Below are 19,453 nucleotides of genomic sequence, written 5' to 3'. Positions count from 1 at the left end.
AGGAGTTTGATTATGGGAAGGAAAAGATGACCTTTCCCTGAGTTTGGGGTTCTAAGGAGTCCTGGGTGTTCAGGGCTGTGCATTTCTTCTTGCCTGTGTCATTCAGGCTCCTGATGTTTTTTCAAGGGCCCTCTTCCCATCCCCTTTCCCCATGCTGGATTTTCCCCTCGTGAGAGGTTCGGGAATCAAAACCTGCCTTTTTTGGCAAGGGCCGGAGTGGTGTTTGCAGAGGGCTGTGCTGCTCCCTCGCTCAGATGTGGCATGGGGCCGGGTGATGTGCTGCACACGCGGCTGCTCTTCTGCCTGCTCATATGCTCCGTGGCAGGTCTGCTCCTGTGGCCAATAACCTGCAGTGAGACAGAAATATTGCTTAGGGTGCTGTGCTGTGCAGGCCCCATTAAACACCACAGCCTGCTCTGCCAAGCCTGGTTGCTTCACAGCTAAGCACAGATAATACAGTTCTAGGCTTATTTTCATGTGTGCCCCTGCATGTGTGGGATAGGAGTTCGTCTTGCTTCTTTATGCTCAGTCATCTGAAAACCTCGTTGCTTCGTTTGCTTGTAAGAATGAAGGATCATTGTCAAATGTGCTGTCTGTGATTCTGGGGACATTTTGTAGCATAAGTAGTTAATCTACGTATAATCTCTTCTGTGCATGAGTGAGCCTGGAACAACCAGCCAAGAGTATCAAGAAAATGGAATATTTTGCAATTGTGCATTTGTAAGCCATGTAATTATGACTTAAAGTGGTATCCTGCCTGTGTTTGACATGAGGGAGGTGCCTGATTACTTCTGATAGTCTCAAAAAATGCTTAGATATTACTGGAAAGAATAATGGTGATTTTTTTTTTATTATTCTTTTTGATACCAACAAAGCTTGATCATTTTTGAAATTTATTTTCTCCTACTACCCCTTTTATACACACTCGTACAAGTGCACGTGGGCACATACACGTGGGTCTGTAACAAGCAGAGTATTGAGATGTTAAATAGCTCAAGTGCCTGTTACTGCTTTGAGCTCACCATTTCAGTTGCTGCTTGAAATGTTTCCTGAAAATAACAGTGTAAGTCAGGGTTGCAATGCTCACTTTGTGCCTGTGCCAGGTTTAGTCAGAATTCCTGTAGTCACCCTTGTCAGAAGCTGTTAGTCCTTTTAAGCTCAGCCCACTGATGCTGCAGGTAGGAAAACTGCCTTGCCTGCACTGCTCAGTGAGTACTAGCATGCATGGCTGTGTTGCTTGTTATCTGAATTAAAATTAATTAGTTAAAATTAATTGTATTAAACAGCAATTCCACTGCCTGTCTGTGGACCTATCTTGTCCTGACTGGTGTCCTGACTGGTTGATATCTTGTGTCCCATACAGAATTGAGATGGAAGACCAAAAAAATGAAACCTAGTATTGTCTTGTATTGTTTGTCTTGAAAGATTTTAGTGTGAGTAGTTTCTAAAGACTTACTATTTTTCTGGAGACATGCCATATAGATAATCATCAGGTCATCTATCCAAAGTTTATTATTAGCACCTGTAGTGGGAGTTCTCCAACTGTGATATGATGTGATGTGGTTTGATCATGTATGGCATACCTTGCTCTTTCTACTGCCTGCATATAATTAACAAAATAAACAGCCTGGTATGCAAGAAAGTACATTTTTTGAACTAGCGATTGCTAACTCAGGATATCCTAGGAATACATCAGAAAGCTGGAAGCTCTGTGTGTGAAAACATTAACATCCTTATGGCATATATCCTTTTATCTTTTATCTTTTTTTTTTTTTTTGTGTGTGTGGTTTGCTTGGCTGTATTATTTTAGAGGTCTGGGTTAGTGGCACCCCACAAGAAGTGATTAGCACAATGGAGAGGATGTGAATATCTTGTATAAGAGAAGGCTGTGCCAGGAGAGGACAAGAACTTTTGAACTGTCTTTACTGCCAGCAAAGAGACTTGGAGAACTCTTAACTGCTGTGATTCACTGTTATCTCTAACAGCAGTCAAGTGAAAAAGGAAGTGTTTACTCAGATTAGTGTTTAGCAGTAAGCAGTACCCATAGCACAGAAGATGTGGCAATGCATCCTAAGGCAGGGTTAACAGTATTTTTTGCTGAGCAGGTTGAAAGAAAGCTTTTCCTTACAATCTCTTTTATCTTTAAAGGGACATTCTGTTACTTGTCCTGAATAAGCTTTTTTTAAAAAAAATGAAAAAGTTTATATCATATAAATGCATTGATACTAATCTGGGACAGAATTGATTTAACATAACAATGTTTTACACTGGTTACTTGTTTTGCACTGGCTTACACACTCCGAGGCCTTTTTTGTTTGTCACCCGTCCCTGACAGCAGATGGGCTGGAGGTGCATGAGGAGTTGGGAGGACACCACAGAAGTGATGGTCAGCAGTGAAAGCTGGGAAAAGAAGGAGGAAGGGAATTACAGCATTTGTCTTCCAAGTCACTGTTATGTCTGACAGAGCCCTGCTTTCCTGGAGATGGTGAACACCTGCCTGCTGATGGAATCAGTGGGTGATGGGTCGTGCTTTCCCTTTTAAACTGTTTTAATCTCAACCCTTGAGTTTTTTCACTTTCTAACTTCCATTTCTCTCCCTGATCACTCCGGGGGGTGCGAGCAAGGGGCTGTGCAGGGCTGAGCTGCATGCTGGGCTTAGCCCACAGTCCTTGTGTATTGTTGCTGTGCCTTTCAGCTCCTGCATTTTTATGTATCTGTGGAGTTGGCACTTTCCACTCGGTGCTGCTGCTAGGTTTTGGCTTAAAGTGCATAAGGAAAACTGGAAGGCTGTGGTTGTTCTTGTGAGCTCTCTTTCCTCCAACCCTGCAGGAGAAGCTTTGTGGTACATTCACTGATGCTTTACACACATGGTGTTAAGGGGCACGAAGGGAACTTGCCGGGAAACACTCAAAGCAGATTGACATTCTGATCCTTAAGGGAGGGTTAAACTCTGGGCAGTGTAGCAGTTGTCAGTGGTTGGTGGCACTTTCAATTCATGAGATGGAGGTAAATCAGGGCAGGTCATCTCCAGGTGGGTGAAATGGCTATTGCTGGAGGCGTTTACAGTTGGCTGCAAGCCACCTGTTATTCAGTAACTTGCTTTTGTAATGTGTGCAAGTGAAAGGTGGTGAACAGGGCTCCCACGTGGTAACAAATTCCATAAAGCTGGATGTGCAGCAGGAGTTTTGAAATCTGACTGGTTTCTATGTCTTGAAGTGTTCAGATCAAGGTCTTGCAGGATCTTTGTTGATGGAAGGCACTGCTTCAAGCCAAGAGATGGCTCTGGAAATCACCACATGTGTAAACTGGGAAAATGATGTAGTGTGCTACAAGGAAGGCCATAAACTTTTCACAAAAGAAGTGTTCCTGAGAGAAACCAGCTGAATCAGCTCCTACGTGGTGCTTGCTAACTCTCCTCAATTGTACAAAACAGTATACAGTGGGCTGGGCTAGGGTGTTGGTCTGGTTTGAAAGAAAACAATGGTGAAAGGGCTGTTTTGAACACAGATTAGTTCCTGATCAAATTCATCTCGTTCTGAGTGTGCATGTAAGCTATTTAAATTGGCACCACCACTGACAAATTCTTGTGGAACAATGCTTTGAAATATTTAGCTTGGGCTTCTTCTTTAGGTTTTGTGGTTGTGCTGCTGCAGGTTATAGCTGGTTACAAGTTTGTTCAGCAGTTCAGTTAGCAAGTCAGTGTGAGATTGCTGCAAGCTTGGTGCCAGAGCTGGCTGCAGGTGTTCAACAGTCCATGGATCAGTAAGGAATCTGGTCCTCCAAGGGCTTTGGATTGGCTTGAACTGCTGAAGTCTCTAGTCACACCAGAACAGATTGGCTGCATGAATACCCTGTCAGCTGAGAAGGGTGATCACTTAGATGATGTAATTTCATGTATCTTCTTGCTCAGTTAAGTGGTAGGATTTTATTTAACAGGTTTTAATTGAGTCTCTCTCTATACAGGAAAAAATCCTGTGCTCGCCTTTCAGGCTGGTAGAAATACCAATACTTGGCAAGAATATTGGACATGATTCTGGTTCAGGAATGATGACAGGTGGGAGTGACTGTTCATGGAATGCTACTAATACCTTGGATGGTTCAAAGTGCAGCTTTTGCAGATGTTTGTTTCTTGGTGTGTATAGACTGAGTTGGTTGCAGGTTTGTGGATTGATTACTGTTAAAGGGTCAGGAAAAGGGCAGTTTCCTTTGTCTGATATGTAGGCTTTGCACTGTGTGTCTTAATGAAATTTGTGTATCCACCTCCTAAATTCTATTGCCTAGTTTGTTTAGGAAATTGGAAGTTCCCAAGCTGCTAATGATGGATTTTGTCAAAGAGATGCTGCATGCCATCAACAGTTGGCAACATGACTGGTATTTTTAACATAGTTTCACTTGAGATAGTATTAATAACAAAAAAAAAAAAAAAAAGAAAAAAGCTTGGAGGGAAGCTTTTGTTCCAGCCAACAATATGTCAGTCTCTACTGTCCACTCCATGGATTTGGGTTTTGCTGTTGTTTGGTTGTGGTTTTTTAGTCTACAACTTCTGATACTTAACACTCTCATTTTCTTAGTAGTTGTGACAGTTTTAGTGGATTGCTATGGCAATTTTAGGAAATGCTTGTGATGGTGGGATGCTTTTTTTATTCCCTCTGCCATGTGTTGAGATGTTTACCCAGCTTCTCTCAGATCTTTAGTTAAGTAAGCTTCATTCCCTATTTGTGGGGAAAAACCTGGTGTATTTCAAGGAGACTCTTCTGTCTTTTTTGCCTTTCTGTAATCTCAGTTCCTGTTTTCTGGCATCTTTCCTTGTGCCCAGAAAATAATTTACTATGTTTGTTAGTGATTCTGTTGGTATTGCAAGATTAGAGGTGGAGCAGCTGCCATCAGCTGTTCCAGGTACCCTTTGCTCTTGGAACAGCTTTACTTAACTCGTTCCCTTTGGGTTCTCCACTCTTTTGGTTTGGCTTTGTCAACAAGAACTGTTTACTTGGATTTGAACACTCTTAAACTTACTTGGGCATGGAAGGAAAACCACTTCAGGGCTGTTGAGCAGAAAAATGTGATGTGTGGTTTGGAAAGTACCTGAGCTGCTGGTTGGTGTCCCAGCCTGCAGCATAGACAGGGAAGTGTTGCTTTGTGGTCCCCAGGGAAAAGTACTAGAAGTAACTAGAAGTTACTTGCCTCAAGACTAAGTATCTGCCCAAACCTGACATATGACTGATGCTGTAATAGGAGCATGAAGCTGTGCAGCTACACTGCTTGTTCATAGTTCTCAGCACATTTACAAGCATCTCTGTTTTATGAGATGAGAGAGTGATATAGCAGTGAAATTATTTCCTCAAGATGAACAAGGGAACACAAGGCCACAACTATGGCCTGTCTGGCAAGGGAGCTCAGTCATTTTTTGCTGTTTCTCCTGCTTGTTCTTCATTTCTGGTTAAAGCATGGGCTTTGAAAGTAAATCTCAGCATAGGTTCTTTTTGCTGCTCCTTGGCAGAACAATGAGCAGCTCTGCGTCATATGGAGGAGAACATGCCAAAAGCTGACCCTAAAGTGTGGGACGAGAAGGAGATACCAAAGTCTGGGGACTCTGGAGACTTGTCTTTTAAGTCCTGTCAGAGTAGGTGCATGGAGGTATGGAGGGCTGAGATACATGGATGTTATTGTCTGCTTTGACAGCTTAGCCACGATTTGCACAAGACTTCTCAGTGAAACTGCTTTCCTTTCACTTGGGGTGACAAGATGCTATTTTTTCCCTCATTGTTGAGTCAGGCAGAGCTTAACTGAATGTGCAAAGAGGCCAGGAGAAAGTGAATGTTGTGTTAGCAGATGCTTGTCTCTGCTTGGGGGATGAAGGTTTCCAGCAGCATGGTGACAGGAAGTGGTAGGTGTTCATGGGCTGGGTGTCACAGCTGTGCTTTCTGATTCCTGGAGCTGCAGGATGCTGCAGGACCGGCTGTGTTACTGCAGACAGGAAGCCCTCTTTCCTTCAGCAGCCTGGGATTCTTGACAAGATTGGCAACCTGGGGAGATGCTGTGGCAGCAGCTAAAGGCTGTTCTGGTGAATTGGCATTTGAGGGTGAAATTTAACTCTTCTGTCCTCCTTCGAGGCGATGGAATTTAGTTTTTGTAGCTTTGAAACTTAGATGTCAGGATTGGTTGATGTGACTCTGTCTAGTCATCATTTCTGTAGCTGGTGTTGCTTTGTGTCCTGTGTAAATGTATGGAGTGCAGACATAAAGGTCGTGGTGACAGGGGGGCTGCAGGGACAGTCTCCAGGAAGAGGGGCTGGACACGTGTGGCTTCTTAATACCTGTGTGTTTTTGTCCTAATGAAGTACACCATGGTTTGCTCCTGGGTGGAACTGCTGCCGTGGGTTCTACTTTTCTGTTTAGGCTAAGTGATGTGAAGGAAGTCTGTGTGGAAATTCTATCCAGCATCTGGGTGCTTTACCAGATCTTGTGCAGTTTCACAGGAACGATTTTGGCATGTCTGCTGTCTGTTAAGGCAGGAAAGCTAAGGTTTCTCCACCAGGTGTTTTATCCACAGTGAAGAAATGGTCTGTGGGGACATAAGTGCCTGTAGTTGCAGTTGGGGACTATAACTTTGTTCTGGCTTTCTGGGATGTTTTGTAGGGGTCTGGCTGCTATTGTTTCATGCTGATTGTACAGGGCATCTGCTTTGTGGGAGAAAGAGCTAAATGCCATGCAATAGTAGTTGAGAATGCTGTCAACAGGAGATGTTTCACAAGACACTTGACATTGAGTAAGAGTATTTGTTAATGAAAGCACCGATTCTCAAGTGTATATTGTTTTTGCAACTTTAGACCCTTAGTCATTAGAAAAAACCACATCCTCCTTTCTGATGAAACTTCTGGGCTGCTGGAGAGACCAGAGTGAAGATAATGAAACACTGAATTTTCTGTCATTTTGTCAAGACCTTGCGTGTATAAGCGACTTCGTTTATAACTTGTACACACGCCTGTACTACCAGGTGTCTTTAAGATACGCAAAGCAAGTTGCTTGTATTAATTAATAAACTGATGATTAGCCATTTCAAGAAGAGGGGAGTAAGACTCTTCCTAGTGTAGGATGGGAACGGTAGCAGCTATAAGCATCCAGTATTTAGGAGTGTGATGGAAGTTTCCATGTGGGCTGTGTTTGTGCTGGTGCAAATAAGATGTCTGTGATTACGGTGTTAGCTGTTTGCGTTCTTGGTTTGTTAGGTCTTCTGGTGATCAAACTGAGTTGAATCCAGGGGAATTGAGTTTATTTTGGTGTGTTCACAGTCTTAATTAACAGAACGTTTTCATTGGATCCAAGATCTCAGTAGAAACAGTGGTCTGCAAAGAAATTTTAATTATCTCTGTGTTAATTGGTGTAAAACTTCAGTGCACAGAAGAATCTTTGTGGTATGCTACCAAACCAAATGGTCAGCCATATTTCTACATTAAAAATGTAGAATAAAAACAATTTTTGCCCAAAATATTTTTTAAAAAAATCACTATTAGGCCAGTGTAATCAACCAGGGGGTACAAATAAAAGTAGAAAAAGATTACTTCAATTTTAAAAGGTGTTGATATCCAAGCACTGGCAGCTTGGGCACTGTTGGATTCATACAGATGCAGTTACCACATGCTTTGGAGGGCTCAAAGGAAGTGAAAGAATTTTGCAGGTTTTGAGCAGATCCTCCCAAGTCTGAGGGGTAGCATTTAGGAGGAGGTGCTACAGTTTGGATTTGAAAAGTTTTGGATGAGACCAATACTCTTCATACTGAAACAGGGGTGGGTGCTTGGTGTCATTTCCACTTCATGGAAGGAAGCAGTGGTCTTGCATATGCGATGTCCCCCTCTTCTCAGTGTCACCTTTGGAGCAGCTTGGTTACCAGGGACTGCAGTACTTAGTGGTCTGTTACTGTCTGTTGGGGCACATGAGGCAGAGAATATTTTGGACCTGATTAGCATAAGAGATCTGATTATGGGAATGCCTTGGCAAGAACAGAGCTTTGAAGACTGAATTGAGACTGGCTGACAAGAAAGAAGAGGGAATCAACTTCTGCAAGCAAGAGATGTTGCAAAATGTATAAGTTTATGGGATGATCAACCCAATCATTGTAGTAAAAAATTACTAGCCTTCCTAAAATAGTATCTAAGCATATGTAGTCCACAGTAAATGCAGATTTTCATCACCAGTCAGTCTTCCCCATCTCTTATCATCACCGATAACTGTCCATCTGTCCAGAGCCAAAAGGACATCACAATAATGAAGGCCAAGGTATGAACTGGAGGTTTTAGTCTGGTGTCAGCTGAACAGGTGACTGGAAAATTTGAAATACTCTGCCTTGACCTGGGAAGAGTTCAAAGTCAGAGGTGCTGCACGGTGTTCAGTTGGACAGACACGTGGCAGGTCCATGGTGGCAAAAGCATTAGTGGAGGGCTCTAAGCTCTGCTTTAGTCCCATTTAGTGTGAGCTGACAACTTTGTCGATGCTGAGGCTGTTCTTTGAACATAAGGAGACAGATCCTGAGTAGAGACGCAGATCTGAGCAGTCAGTGCAGTGATGGAGCTTGAACTTGTTTTGCAGATGAGATCTCTGAGGTGAGATACTGAGGAAAGAGAGACCTGAGAATAGAGAGCGTTGATGAAGAATGAAGATCCATGATGGAAAAATAAGAAAAGATTAGTTAGTAAGTTAGTAAGAATATGAGTGTCTTATCCTATTTCAAGAGCAGGAGGATTGTCTGGAAAGGAAGATGTGGATGGAGAGTTTTCATTGCAGTGTGGGGGTTGAAAGTGGAGCTGGAGAAAGTTACTGTAGGTGGAGCAAAACTGCTCGAACAACACTAGAGATTTGAAAGAATTGGCTGAAGAGGCACAGGTGGGTTTTTTTTTTTTCAAATTGTTTGGATGATAGGCGAGAAAATTAGAACCATTTTTGTGCAGAAAAGAATAAAAGCAGCTGAAGGCTTGATGAGATGTTCAGAAGGAAATACTGCAGCTACAGGCAGTAGGACAGGGTGATGGGATCAAGGAGGATGCATGGGAGAAGAGCAAATGTTTAATTTTGCCCTATGTACCTTGCTGACCTTCCCTTCCTAAAGCATTCTTCTCTCTGACAGTTTCCTGTGATCATTTTTTCCTCTTGAGAGGAACTAAGGCTGAGTAAGCTTGAGGAATAGAGCAGTTTGTAAGTGTGACTGAAATGTGACTCAAAATTCAACTTTCTCCAACTGGAATATTTAAATAGGTGTAGGAGCTGGAAGGTGGATGTAATCCTGGTAAATGTGGAAAGAGGAGGAAAAGAACTAGAGCTGGAGATGATCCATGTGGGTTTTATTATGACAGAGGAGGCTAAAGAGTTCAAGGTAGTGGGAACAGCCACCGTATGAGTAAAAGTATGGGATTAGAGGGCTGAGGGTGAACAACTGACAAATTGTGTGGCCTCTCTACCAAACAGGTTATGATTTAAGGAGCCTGTGTCTCATGCTGTAAGGCAACAGAAGCAGGAAAAATATTTTTGAAGAGGGGAGAAAATCAGCAAAGAAGAACATTAAATTGAGCCAACAGTAGGACAGATGAAAATTAAACTTGATAACTTGATAGCAATATCTGTACAGGATTACATAGTTCCTTCCATCCCAGACTAGGGAAGAAGTAGGGAGAAGTCCTTTTTTTCTTTTGATTTTTTGCTTCACTACTGTTCTAGTGAGTTAGAACAGTGACTTTTTTAGATTAGGCAGATCCGTGCTACCCACTGCCTGTGTGTGGCAAGGGGTTCTCTGTACCATGTAGAAGCAGACAATGTCTGTGCAGACTCTTTTCTTCCTACATGAATATGGAGGGCATCTTGCTTGTTTTATGCTTGAAAGGGAGGTTTGTTCTGTGGTTTGGGCTTACTACAATGGATTTTATTTGATTTTATTTTTCTTGTCTACACCATTAGCTGGAAAAAATACATAAAGCACAGCAGCTCTCAGTTCATTTAATTTGATTGCTAGAAGTCTTTGTTTATTCCAAATAAATATTTGGTAGTTGTTTTACAAAAGAATAGTTTTTGGCCCATAGTCAGAGTATGTACAAGAGAAAGGAAGCTCTGATAGAACCTCATGATGAAAATTCACCACCCTTACTCCCCACCCCCCTTGGGGCACTTTTTCTCTTGGAAATGAGAGCAGTGATGACAGGAAAATCTGAGGTATCAAGACATAACCTGATGGGACTGAGAAGTTAGTGAATTTTGGAAGTGATCAGTGTGGACTCTGAACAGCAGAATTTATGAATGGTGGTTTCTTCTGGTTTTGGTTATTGCAATTGCTGTGATGTACTCAATTCTCCCACCCCTGCTTGCATGCCCATGTTGTCAGATGTTTGCTGTCCAACTTCTGAAGGCTGCTGAGCTGGTTGCTCTCACTGACTGAAAACTCAAACCTCACGATTTAAGGACTAATGTAAGTGGGTATTGGTGATGATGAGAGAGATGGGGAGACTGACTGGTGGTCAAAATCCAAATTTACTGTGGGCTACATATGCTTATATAGTATCTAGGAAGGCTAGTAATTTTTTATTACAAAGATTGGGTTATTCATCACTTAAATGAACTTACACATTTTGCAACATCTCTTGCTTGCAGAAGTTGATTCAATCTTCCTGTCAGCCCGTCTTGATTCAATCTTCTCTTGATTCAATCTTCTCGTAGTCTTCAAAGCTCTGTTTGTTCTTGCCAAGGCATCCTGATTATCAAATCTTTTATGCTAATCAGGTCCAATGTACAACAGGTGGGTTTTTCTTTCTTTTTGTCTGAACAGTCTTTGACTTGCATCTTTCTGTTTTGTCTACCTACTTCGAGCTACTTTATTCAAAGCTGAGAAACAAATCAGCTGAGGTACTGATGGAGCACGAAGGTTTGTTCTCCCATTCTAACAAGGGGATTTAAGGTACTGGAGCCTAGAAACATAGAATCCTATGAACAGAAATAGATTGCTGTTACCATCTCTATGCTGAAAATTGTGGTTTAATAAAAATAAAAACTTATATTTGAGGTATCAGGAACATACGTCACATGTGCACCCACCCACACTGACTTGACAAGATTTTTGCTTTCACGTGCTTGTGACATGAATGCTGACAGACATTCTCTTGTGATGTCACAAGATCATGCTTTGTTATTCTACACAAATCTGAATGAATGTAGAGAGGTATCTGCTTAAATCTGGAGAGGGATAGTGCATTGGTAGTTTAGAAGGTTCCAGATAAGGAGTATCTTCAACACACTTTCCTAATCATGATGACTGTTACTTGTTAGGAAAACTACCAGTAAAAGCACAACATTAACCTTGATTGCTTTAAATGTGGGGGTGGTTGTGGTCTTCTTGCTGTTTTCACTGTGCATAAGATAGAAAAAAAAATAAACTACTGTAATGCTTCTGAACTATAACGGAGTGATTATCTGTGAGGCCTTGCACATACAGACCTTGGAGCCATGGCAGAGAGCAGGAGTAGATGGCACAGCTGAGAGCAAGAGAACTTTGCTCCTCAGCTTACTGGAGGCGAGCCTTTGTTTTACGTACAGCTAGGAAAATCTGGAGATATGAAACAAGATGTGTGCCAGAGAGGAAACTGAGTAATAGCTGGGCCAAGTTATTAGGCTTAATTATTACAATGCCTGCTATCAGCTGGTACGAAAAAGTATTAAACTCATCCTTTGCACCATAGAATTGCCTTCCACAAAGTGCTGTAGAGGAAACATCTGTGAATGGAAAACATCCTGTCATAGATAATACAAGGAAGGAGAAGTGAATATACTTGGCCTGCTCTATACTTGTTTGATTGGAGGTATAATGCAATGTCTGTGCAGTCACCCAGTGCAGGAGTTATTGATGCCTCTTCTCTTCTGCCCTTCTAGGCAGTGTAATGTGAACTTCCTCATTCTCAAAGCAGCACTGATGTGTCTTGTTCTCCTTTCTTCTCTTTGCCTTTCCCATGCAGTCCAAGTATCAGCAGTAGAGGTCAACACCCCAGAGGAGATGTTTGTGGAGAACGGGACGGACGCAAAGCTCCCATGCACGTTCACATCTGTAGAAGTGATCAGCAGCGCAGCATCTGTCTCCTGGAGCTTTCAGCCAGAGGGAGCAGCTACTCGTATCTCAGTAAGCAATGGCTGGAGGGGAGCAGACCTGGATGGGGAGACTGGTGTAGTTGAGCTGTGGTCTTCTAGTTGGTTCTAAGGAGCAAGCAAATATGGATTGCACCCCCATTCGTGTGCCTTATCTCCATCACTGTGATTTTAGTGGGCTTTTTTAGTGCTGTATGAAATTATTGCAGTCTGCTGGATCTTTGCCAAGACTGGACAGTGACCACAGAATACATTAGTTAGTAACATTACTCTATTAGTCTTAGAAGAGGGATGTTGGTATGGAAGCTGTATGTATGAAGTAGATGAGCATCTAGGAATCTTGTAAATACCCTCTCCTTTTGCATTTGGCTGAATATAGCAGTCACAGAATTTGAATTACCACTGTAATTGCAGTGTTACATTGTGTATTGTGCATGTTGTTTATTTTGCTTGTGTACTGTATAGCCTCTGTTTGAAAGGGTTTAAAGTAAGACCAGTCTCCCTGGTTTCAGAACAGAATTGAATAGCTCAAATAAGCAGTTACATCCTCATATTATAGTTACTTGACAAGTGAAAAATAATGCTAGCAAGGAACTTAGGCAAATAATAGTTGTCATTGCTCAGTTCCTGTATGTTGGGCCCAAGGGGGCTCAGATCCTTTGGCTGTAAATCTTCAAAGAAGTGGCTTTGGTACGTTGATAGCTGTCTTCTTCCTCTTCTTCCTCAGACACTTCTGCTTCTTTCTTGTTCCTTGTCCTGAGTGAGAATTTGGAGGAAGCAGAACAAGGAACTCTGGGACACCTTTGAAGATGTGGGGACAGCAGGTTGCTCAGCCTGTTTGTGTTTGTCTCCTTCCCTCTGCTGCAGATGTGAGCTCATTTAAACTCTGGGAGCTCTGCAATGCTCAGAGCAGAGATGGTCAAAACCAGTGTGTGAGCATCTTGCTCGGTATATGGAGCTCTGAAGAACAAGCTTCTGAATTCTCAGTGAAATAAATACTTAGTTTTGAAGAGGGAGCTCTTCCCATTGGGAATCCAAAGCAGGAGTTGGGGAGAAGTTAAGGAAGTAGGGCATATTTCCTGCCAGTGCTGAACAGGATGGGTAAAGAGAAGCCATCTGTTGATGTGTTTTCCGCTCCCCCTATATCCTGTTTTGCCATTCTGTTTCTACATCACTGTTCAGTTGTAGGCATACAGCTTCAGCACATAGCATTGTTTTTGGAACTGAAGTCAGTTCAGATGTTCCACTTGGATGTAGCTATCAGCACAACTGAAAGAAATGCACATTATCTTTGAGCAGCAGTGACCCAGCACAATTTGATGTTAATTCCCTGTTTCTTTTGGGAGTCTGGGGAAGGTGCAGAGGGGATGTTTGTTTATGAGCTGAGTCATGGCATTGCATAGCTTGGTGGGTGTGAATTTGAAAGACCGATCTCATGATCAGCTTATGTCTGAGGTAAGCCCATGCTTCTCTTGACAAGGGTGGACCTGTGTCCCTTTAGAATCACACTGGCAATCTTCTGGCCATGTGGTGAGGCTGACTCGACTGGGAGCTTCCCCTGCTTGTCCCCTTCTCTCACCACATGTTCCAAAGAAGTCTCATCTCCACCATAGGCAAGGGATGGCTTGAGTCACTTAGCTTGTGTTTCAGGATATATTTTACTTTGGGATTTCTCCTCCTCCTGATAAGGACATCTAGAGAGCTGAGGAATCTGCCTCTGGCCTTCTAGACTTCAGTGGGATGACTTCCCCTGTGCACAGGGTTGTGGTGATGCAGTGCTGCTGTGTTAAAGGTTACAATCCAGCTGGAAAAGCTGCAGACTGATGCAGAGTCCCTCTAATGTTGACAGCTGGCTTTGTGCTTGCCAGCTTTCTATCACATGAAATACTTTGTTGAATTTATGTTGATCTGTAGACAACAAATAAGATTGACTGCAGCAGGACAGATGGGCATGATGTACACCTACCTGATCTGGACAAGATTTGTGCTGCCGCGTGATAAGGCCTGATATTCAGAGTGCAGGTCTGATAGGGTGTTGGAACAGCAAATGTGAGATCAAGGGCAGGAAAAGGGATAGGAGGTGACTTGAATGGAAATAAGACTCTTGTAGGCAGTCTGTTCTATGGCAGAGCCACTGCTTTGTAAGTAAGGCAGGAGGAAGAGGAAGCTGGAATTTTGTCCTAAATTTCTTTCATTGTTCTCTGGAGACTGAACTGAAGGGAGTTCAGGTTGATTCCTGATTAGATTTATCTTGCTGTCCTGCAGGATATCCAATTAAGAAAGAATGTTCTCTTGCAATTCTCCTGCAGCCTTGATGCCTCTCTTAGGGTATCCCATGTGTTTGAAAGCAGAGTTGTCCTGTAGAAGTCTATGCACTTCTACTGCTGTAAATTCCAATTTTGGGCAGGTATAGTTAGGAAATACTCAGTTCCTCCTTAGTCTGTACTAAGTAGGTTTATTCTTTAAAGATTTTTGGTCATGTATAGGGAATGCAGAGCCAATGTGCAGCTTAGTCACTTAAAAACTGGGAAACAGTTATATTTAGTTACCTGAAGGTTTCTGGAAAACAGCTAGATATACTCTAAATTAGTCATGGGATTTTCTGAGGGGGTGGAAGGAAGGGAGAGTATTGCATGTTAATTTAGCTGTGCTTTAGTTGCAAGTAACATACAGCAAAATAGAAGATGAGAAACTTGGTATCCTTTTTCTGCTAGGATGCAGGTGGCTTCCTGTGCCTGAAAAACAGATGGCTGTGTTCCAGGACTGTTCTGTCCTTTAATTATTACCAGGTTACCAGGTTTTTTTCTTTCCTCTACCTCCTTGTCTGTAAAACTCTGTCCCCTGCAAAACAGGGAAAAAAACCCCAGCCAATCCACCAAAAAACAAATCAAAACCAACAGAAAACTGAAACTTGCAGTCTCTTGTTCTGGTATGGTTGAGGTAGAAGCATGGTTATGTTATCAAGAGGCAACAAGGCAGACTGAAGTGGTGAGGCAGGAGGAGAAAAACCTCAGCTACTGGCTGTTTGTAACACAGCTGGCTCTGGGAGAGTGCTGTTATAGTGGGAGAAGCATGGTGCCTCCGTACTTGCTAATTGGATTGTTCTTATATCCTCTTTTCCTTGGCTGCAGTTTTTCTATTACTCTAATGGGAAGTCATACCCTGGAAAGGACATACCATTTAAAGACAGGATCACTTGGGCTGGAGATCTTAACAAGAAAGATGCTTCTATCACTATATCAAACATGCAGTTCCGGGACAACGGCACGTACATTTGCGATGTCAAGAACCCACCTGACATTGTTGTCAAACCAGGAGAAATCCGAGTTAGAGTTGTGGAGAAAGGTATTCATTCATCCTATATGATTTTTTTTACTTCTCACTTGTTTTTTTTTTCCCCTCCATTCCTTGTCTAAATCACTTTTATTGGGGGTGGGGGAGTGGCCTGGAGGGAACACCTGTTTTTTTAATTCTCTTCTTCCAGGTCCTAATAATCCTCTTCTTCCAGTATCTGTCAGCTGTTTAAAAACTGTATGTCATACCCTTTTCCTCTATTCCCACTAATTCCTGTGGTTTAAACAATTATTAGGAAAAGCTGATGGAAGGCTTGAAAACACATTTTCTCATTTTGAAGTCCTGTGAATATATTTCCTGCGTTATGCTGCATCAAGGGTTAGGGTGACTTATGAAATCTGGTGAGCAAGGAGAAAAAAGTAGCAGACTGTTGTTTTGGAAACCCTTCTGGTATATTTAATAGAATGCAAAACTATAAATCTGGTCCAAACATACAGAAAGTGAAATGCTACTGTGTTCCATGCGAAGGTGGTTGTGTGGAATGTGCATTCAAGTCTCTTTTACTCAGGTGTTCTTAAAGAATCCATGGTGGCTCTTACAAACTTCAAACTAGCTACTTGCAGTCACATTAGGCTTCTGGTTAGCATTTGGTAACATTTGTCACAGTTCAAGAGCACTAAGATTCTGTTTGTCAGTTTGGCTCTTTTTTTTGCCTTTATCATCCAAAACATTTGGTCATTCTACCTCAGCTGGAGGTCAGCCACAACGTGATATTTTTCCTACAAAGAAATGATTGTTACAGTAATTGCATTTCCAAATTTATAGTTTAGTAAGGACAAGAATAAATGTTGAATTCATAAATGGTAGTGCTGATGCAGCTATTCCATTAGTTTTAATAGGTTAGGGAAGATACCTATCTGTGTGTCCTAATTAGAATGATTCTGCTGCTAGGCTAGATCAGGTGTGTGCCCCTGCTCAGGAGGTCATTCCGTGTTCTTATGTAGGCAAGGTCTCTATCTAAATTTTTTTCTTCATGAAACAGTTTGGGTTGAGCAGGACCTCTGGAGGTCCAACCATCCCTTAGAACTTTCTGTTTCTTGGAAGTTTGAAGCCTGTATAAAATAGGGTCTCTTTATTTTATCGCAATGATAGTCACTATGAAGAAGCAGTAAAGCAGCTGCTGGTTTGGCTGTCTTGGAAAAGCCTTTTCAGATTTTAACTCGGGTTAAACAACTAAAGACTGACCTCAGTACACTAATTCAGCTGATATTTTTCAACAGACTTGCATGCTGGCTTCCCCATAGGTGGGGCATCTGGAGGACAATCTGATTCTGAATGGAGCCCTGTATTTGAAACACTTCTCACCATCAGAAAAATTCTGTAAGAGTTCTCTTCGCATTCTTAGGAAGACTGAAAAGGGATTTTCAAGCTCTTGTAATAGGTTGTAACTCATCCTGAGCTGAGCTGGAGCAATTTTTTCAATTGGAATAAATACATGATGACACTTGTGCTTATTGTTTTTTTACTATGTATGCATCTAATGGTTATGAATTGTACGTCTGGTGGTATAAACTGTTCAAAGCCATGTTCATTCTTTGCACATTTAAATCATCTGATAGATGATAGGTTAGCTTTAGGTGTTGGATTAAACATTTAGTAAGTTCCATGGTGGCCTAATTTTTAAAAATTGCCAAACTAACTGAGCTGATTTTCACTGCAGTACCTACATGGTGTTTGCACAAACAGCTCTATCAAGTGTGTTGGAACAATTCTACTGGCAGGGGTGAAAAGCGAGGCTGTTTTTTCAATAGACTATCTGAATCTGGAAAGGACTACCATTTAAAGCCTAAACAACAGAAATTCATAGGAAATTCCAAGTTCTTACATTAGACTGACCCTACTTGTAACAGGAAAAGCAACTCTGTTCAAGACAGCTTGTGTTACCTGGAGGTGGTCGATCTTGGATCTGAACACACATGGGGGAAAAAATTAGAATGGTATGAAAATCTTTACACTTAGGACCAATGGAAGCTTCATTTTCCTGCCTCTTTTATAAAAAATTGATACTCACATGCTCTCAGTGAAATGGAAATTGTTCTGAATTTCAGTAATACTCAGTGAAAAGTGTTCTCTGAATGGCTGGATTTTTGGTTTGTGTTGAGCTGTTAACTTAAATATTGGCTTTCAGAGCTGGTGTTCGGTTCTTTAACTGGGACTGTCTTTCATAATTAAGTCATTGGCTGCTCTGGAAGTGCTTATGAGGAATTTGTGTGACTGTGAAATACTGGAAAATATAGGAACCATTTTCTGAAAAGCAATAAAGCCAGACTCTTAGTTTCAGAAGCAAGCACTAGCATTTTTTTTATACAGTCTTAAAAATGTTTGCTAACAGGACCTAACTGCTGTCCATCACTCAGATTCAACCAACCAAAAAAAACCCTCATGAGTCAAAGAAGTGTCAAAATGATCAGTTCTAACCTCATTTTTAAGCAGATACTCTGCACTATGGTTTTGGATTGTCACTTGCTTCCTTGCTCTGATAAAATGTCTGTGTTTTCTGGTGTACAAGGCAGCAGCAGGTCTGCTAATGCAGAAATGCATATCTGTTTTGATATTTTTGCAGACAGTTATTCCTGCACTTCTGGAAAGGTGAAAAAGCACAGAAACTAGGGAACTCTAATATGCCTCAAAATAAATTACTGCATTTTTGCATGGGCCTCAAATGCAATCATATCATACATATCTGAATATTACCACTTGTAGGACTCTCTTCCTTAATAGCAGATGGATCCCTGGGCTGTTGAAAAGTTCTGGAAAGAATGTCTTCCTCTATGTTGTGGTGCTCATATCTTCATTTTTAATTTCTTACTAAAACTCTGAATTGCCATATTGCTGTGAACTGGCATATCACACTGGAGAGCCAGAGAAGCTGGTGCTGTGATGTTTGGCTGAGTGATGTTATGGTCAGTGGAACAGCCAGAAGTCAGGTAGCCCTTCTGCTGAAAGTCACTGAATTCCAAAGGAACAGGACTAAATGTAAGCCCTGTTTTCTCATTATGATGCCCCTCCTTCAGGGTGCTCCTGGTCTGTTGTCCCTGCTGGAATGAGTCCAGCAAAGGGCAACAAAGATGGTTAAGGGAGTATTCCAGCTTTCATATGAGGAGAAATGGAGGCAGCTGGGATTGTCTGGCCTGCAGAAGGTGTGATCTAGCCTGCAAAAGAGAAGAAAGACTCTGGAGAATCCTCTCACCAGGCCTTCATGTACATTGCTAGCACCTAAAGAAGACTGAGCCAGGATCTTCAGTGGTGCCTAGTGACAGGACAAGAGACAATCGGCATAAGTTCAAACACAGGAAATTCTGTCTGCACTTAAACCCCCACATTTTACTGTAGTTGAACACTGGACTAGTGTATTGGTTTGGCACAGCCTGCTTTTATATAGCAGGGGACCACGAAGATATCTCCTGTGAGAAGGTGCTGGAAGCTTCCCACCATGTCTGGCAGAGCCAGTGGCTGATGGCTCTGAAGATGGACAAGCTGCTGGCCAAAACTGGGCCAATGAGAGAGGCTGGTAACACCTCTATGATGACATACTTAAGAAGAAAATCAAAACAAGGTCACAGGGGTTTTTGCTCCTAATCAAAGAGGAGGAGGTGAGAATATGTGAGGGAAAACAACATGGAGACACCGAGGTCAGCGGAGAAGGAGGGGAAGGATGTGCTCCAGACGCCGGAACTGAGACGCCTGTGCAGGCCGTAGTGAAGCAGCTGTACTCCTGCAGCCCATGGAGATCCACAGGGGGTGCAGAGATCTACCCAGAGCCCCTGTGGGTGGTGCCCATGCCAGAGCAGGTGCATGCCTGGAGGGAGCTGTGATCCAATGGAAGACCCAGTGGAGAGAGGGGGCCCTGCTTCCTGGCTGGAGCAGCCTGTCCTTGGAGGACTGCACCCTGCAGAAAGAGAGATACATGTTGCAGCAGTTTTGGGAGGACTGTCTGCCCGTGGGGGGAATTCACATTGTAGCAGGTGCGGTTTGGCTGCTGCTTGTGA

General features: G+C 42.4%; 1 protein-coding gene across 11 annotated transcripts in view; it reads left to right on the top strand.

Moving 5' to 3' along the window:
* The window catches only part of MPZL1 (myelin protein zero like 1), a 43,520-nt gene that overhangs the window by 6,457 nt on the left and 17,610 nt on the right, over nt 1–19,453 (top strand). For all 11 annotated transcript variants that reach the window (XR_010996075.1, XM_068180506.1, XM_068180498.1 and 8 more), the window contains 2 exons: nt 11,984–12,144; nt 15,242–15,455. Coding sequence is in view for 10 of the 11 variants with exons in the window: in XM_068180498.1 (XP_068036599.1) it covers nt 11,984–12,144; nt 15,242–15,455 (375 nt within the window). In the remaining variant the exon portion in view is untranslated. The remainder of the gene's footprint in view (nt 1–11,983; nt 12,145–15,241; nt 15,456–19,453) is intronic.

This window comes from Anomalospiza imberbis, chromosome 2 (genome assembly GCF_031753505.1).
Source record: "Anomalospiza imberbis isolate Cuckoo-Finch-1a 21T00152 chromosome 2, ASM3175350v1, whole genome shotgun sequence".
Lineage (NCBI taxonomy): Eukaryota > Metazoa > Chordata > Aves > Passeriformes > Viduidae > Anomalospiza > Anomalospiza imberbis.
This window is presented reverse-complemented; position numbering and strand designations above follow the sequence as displayed.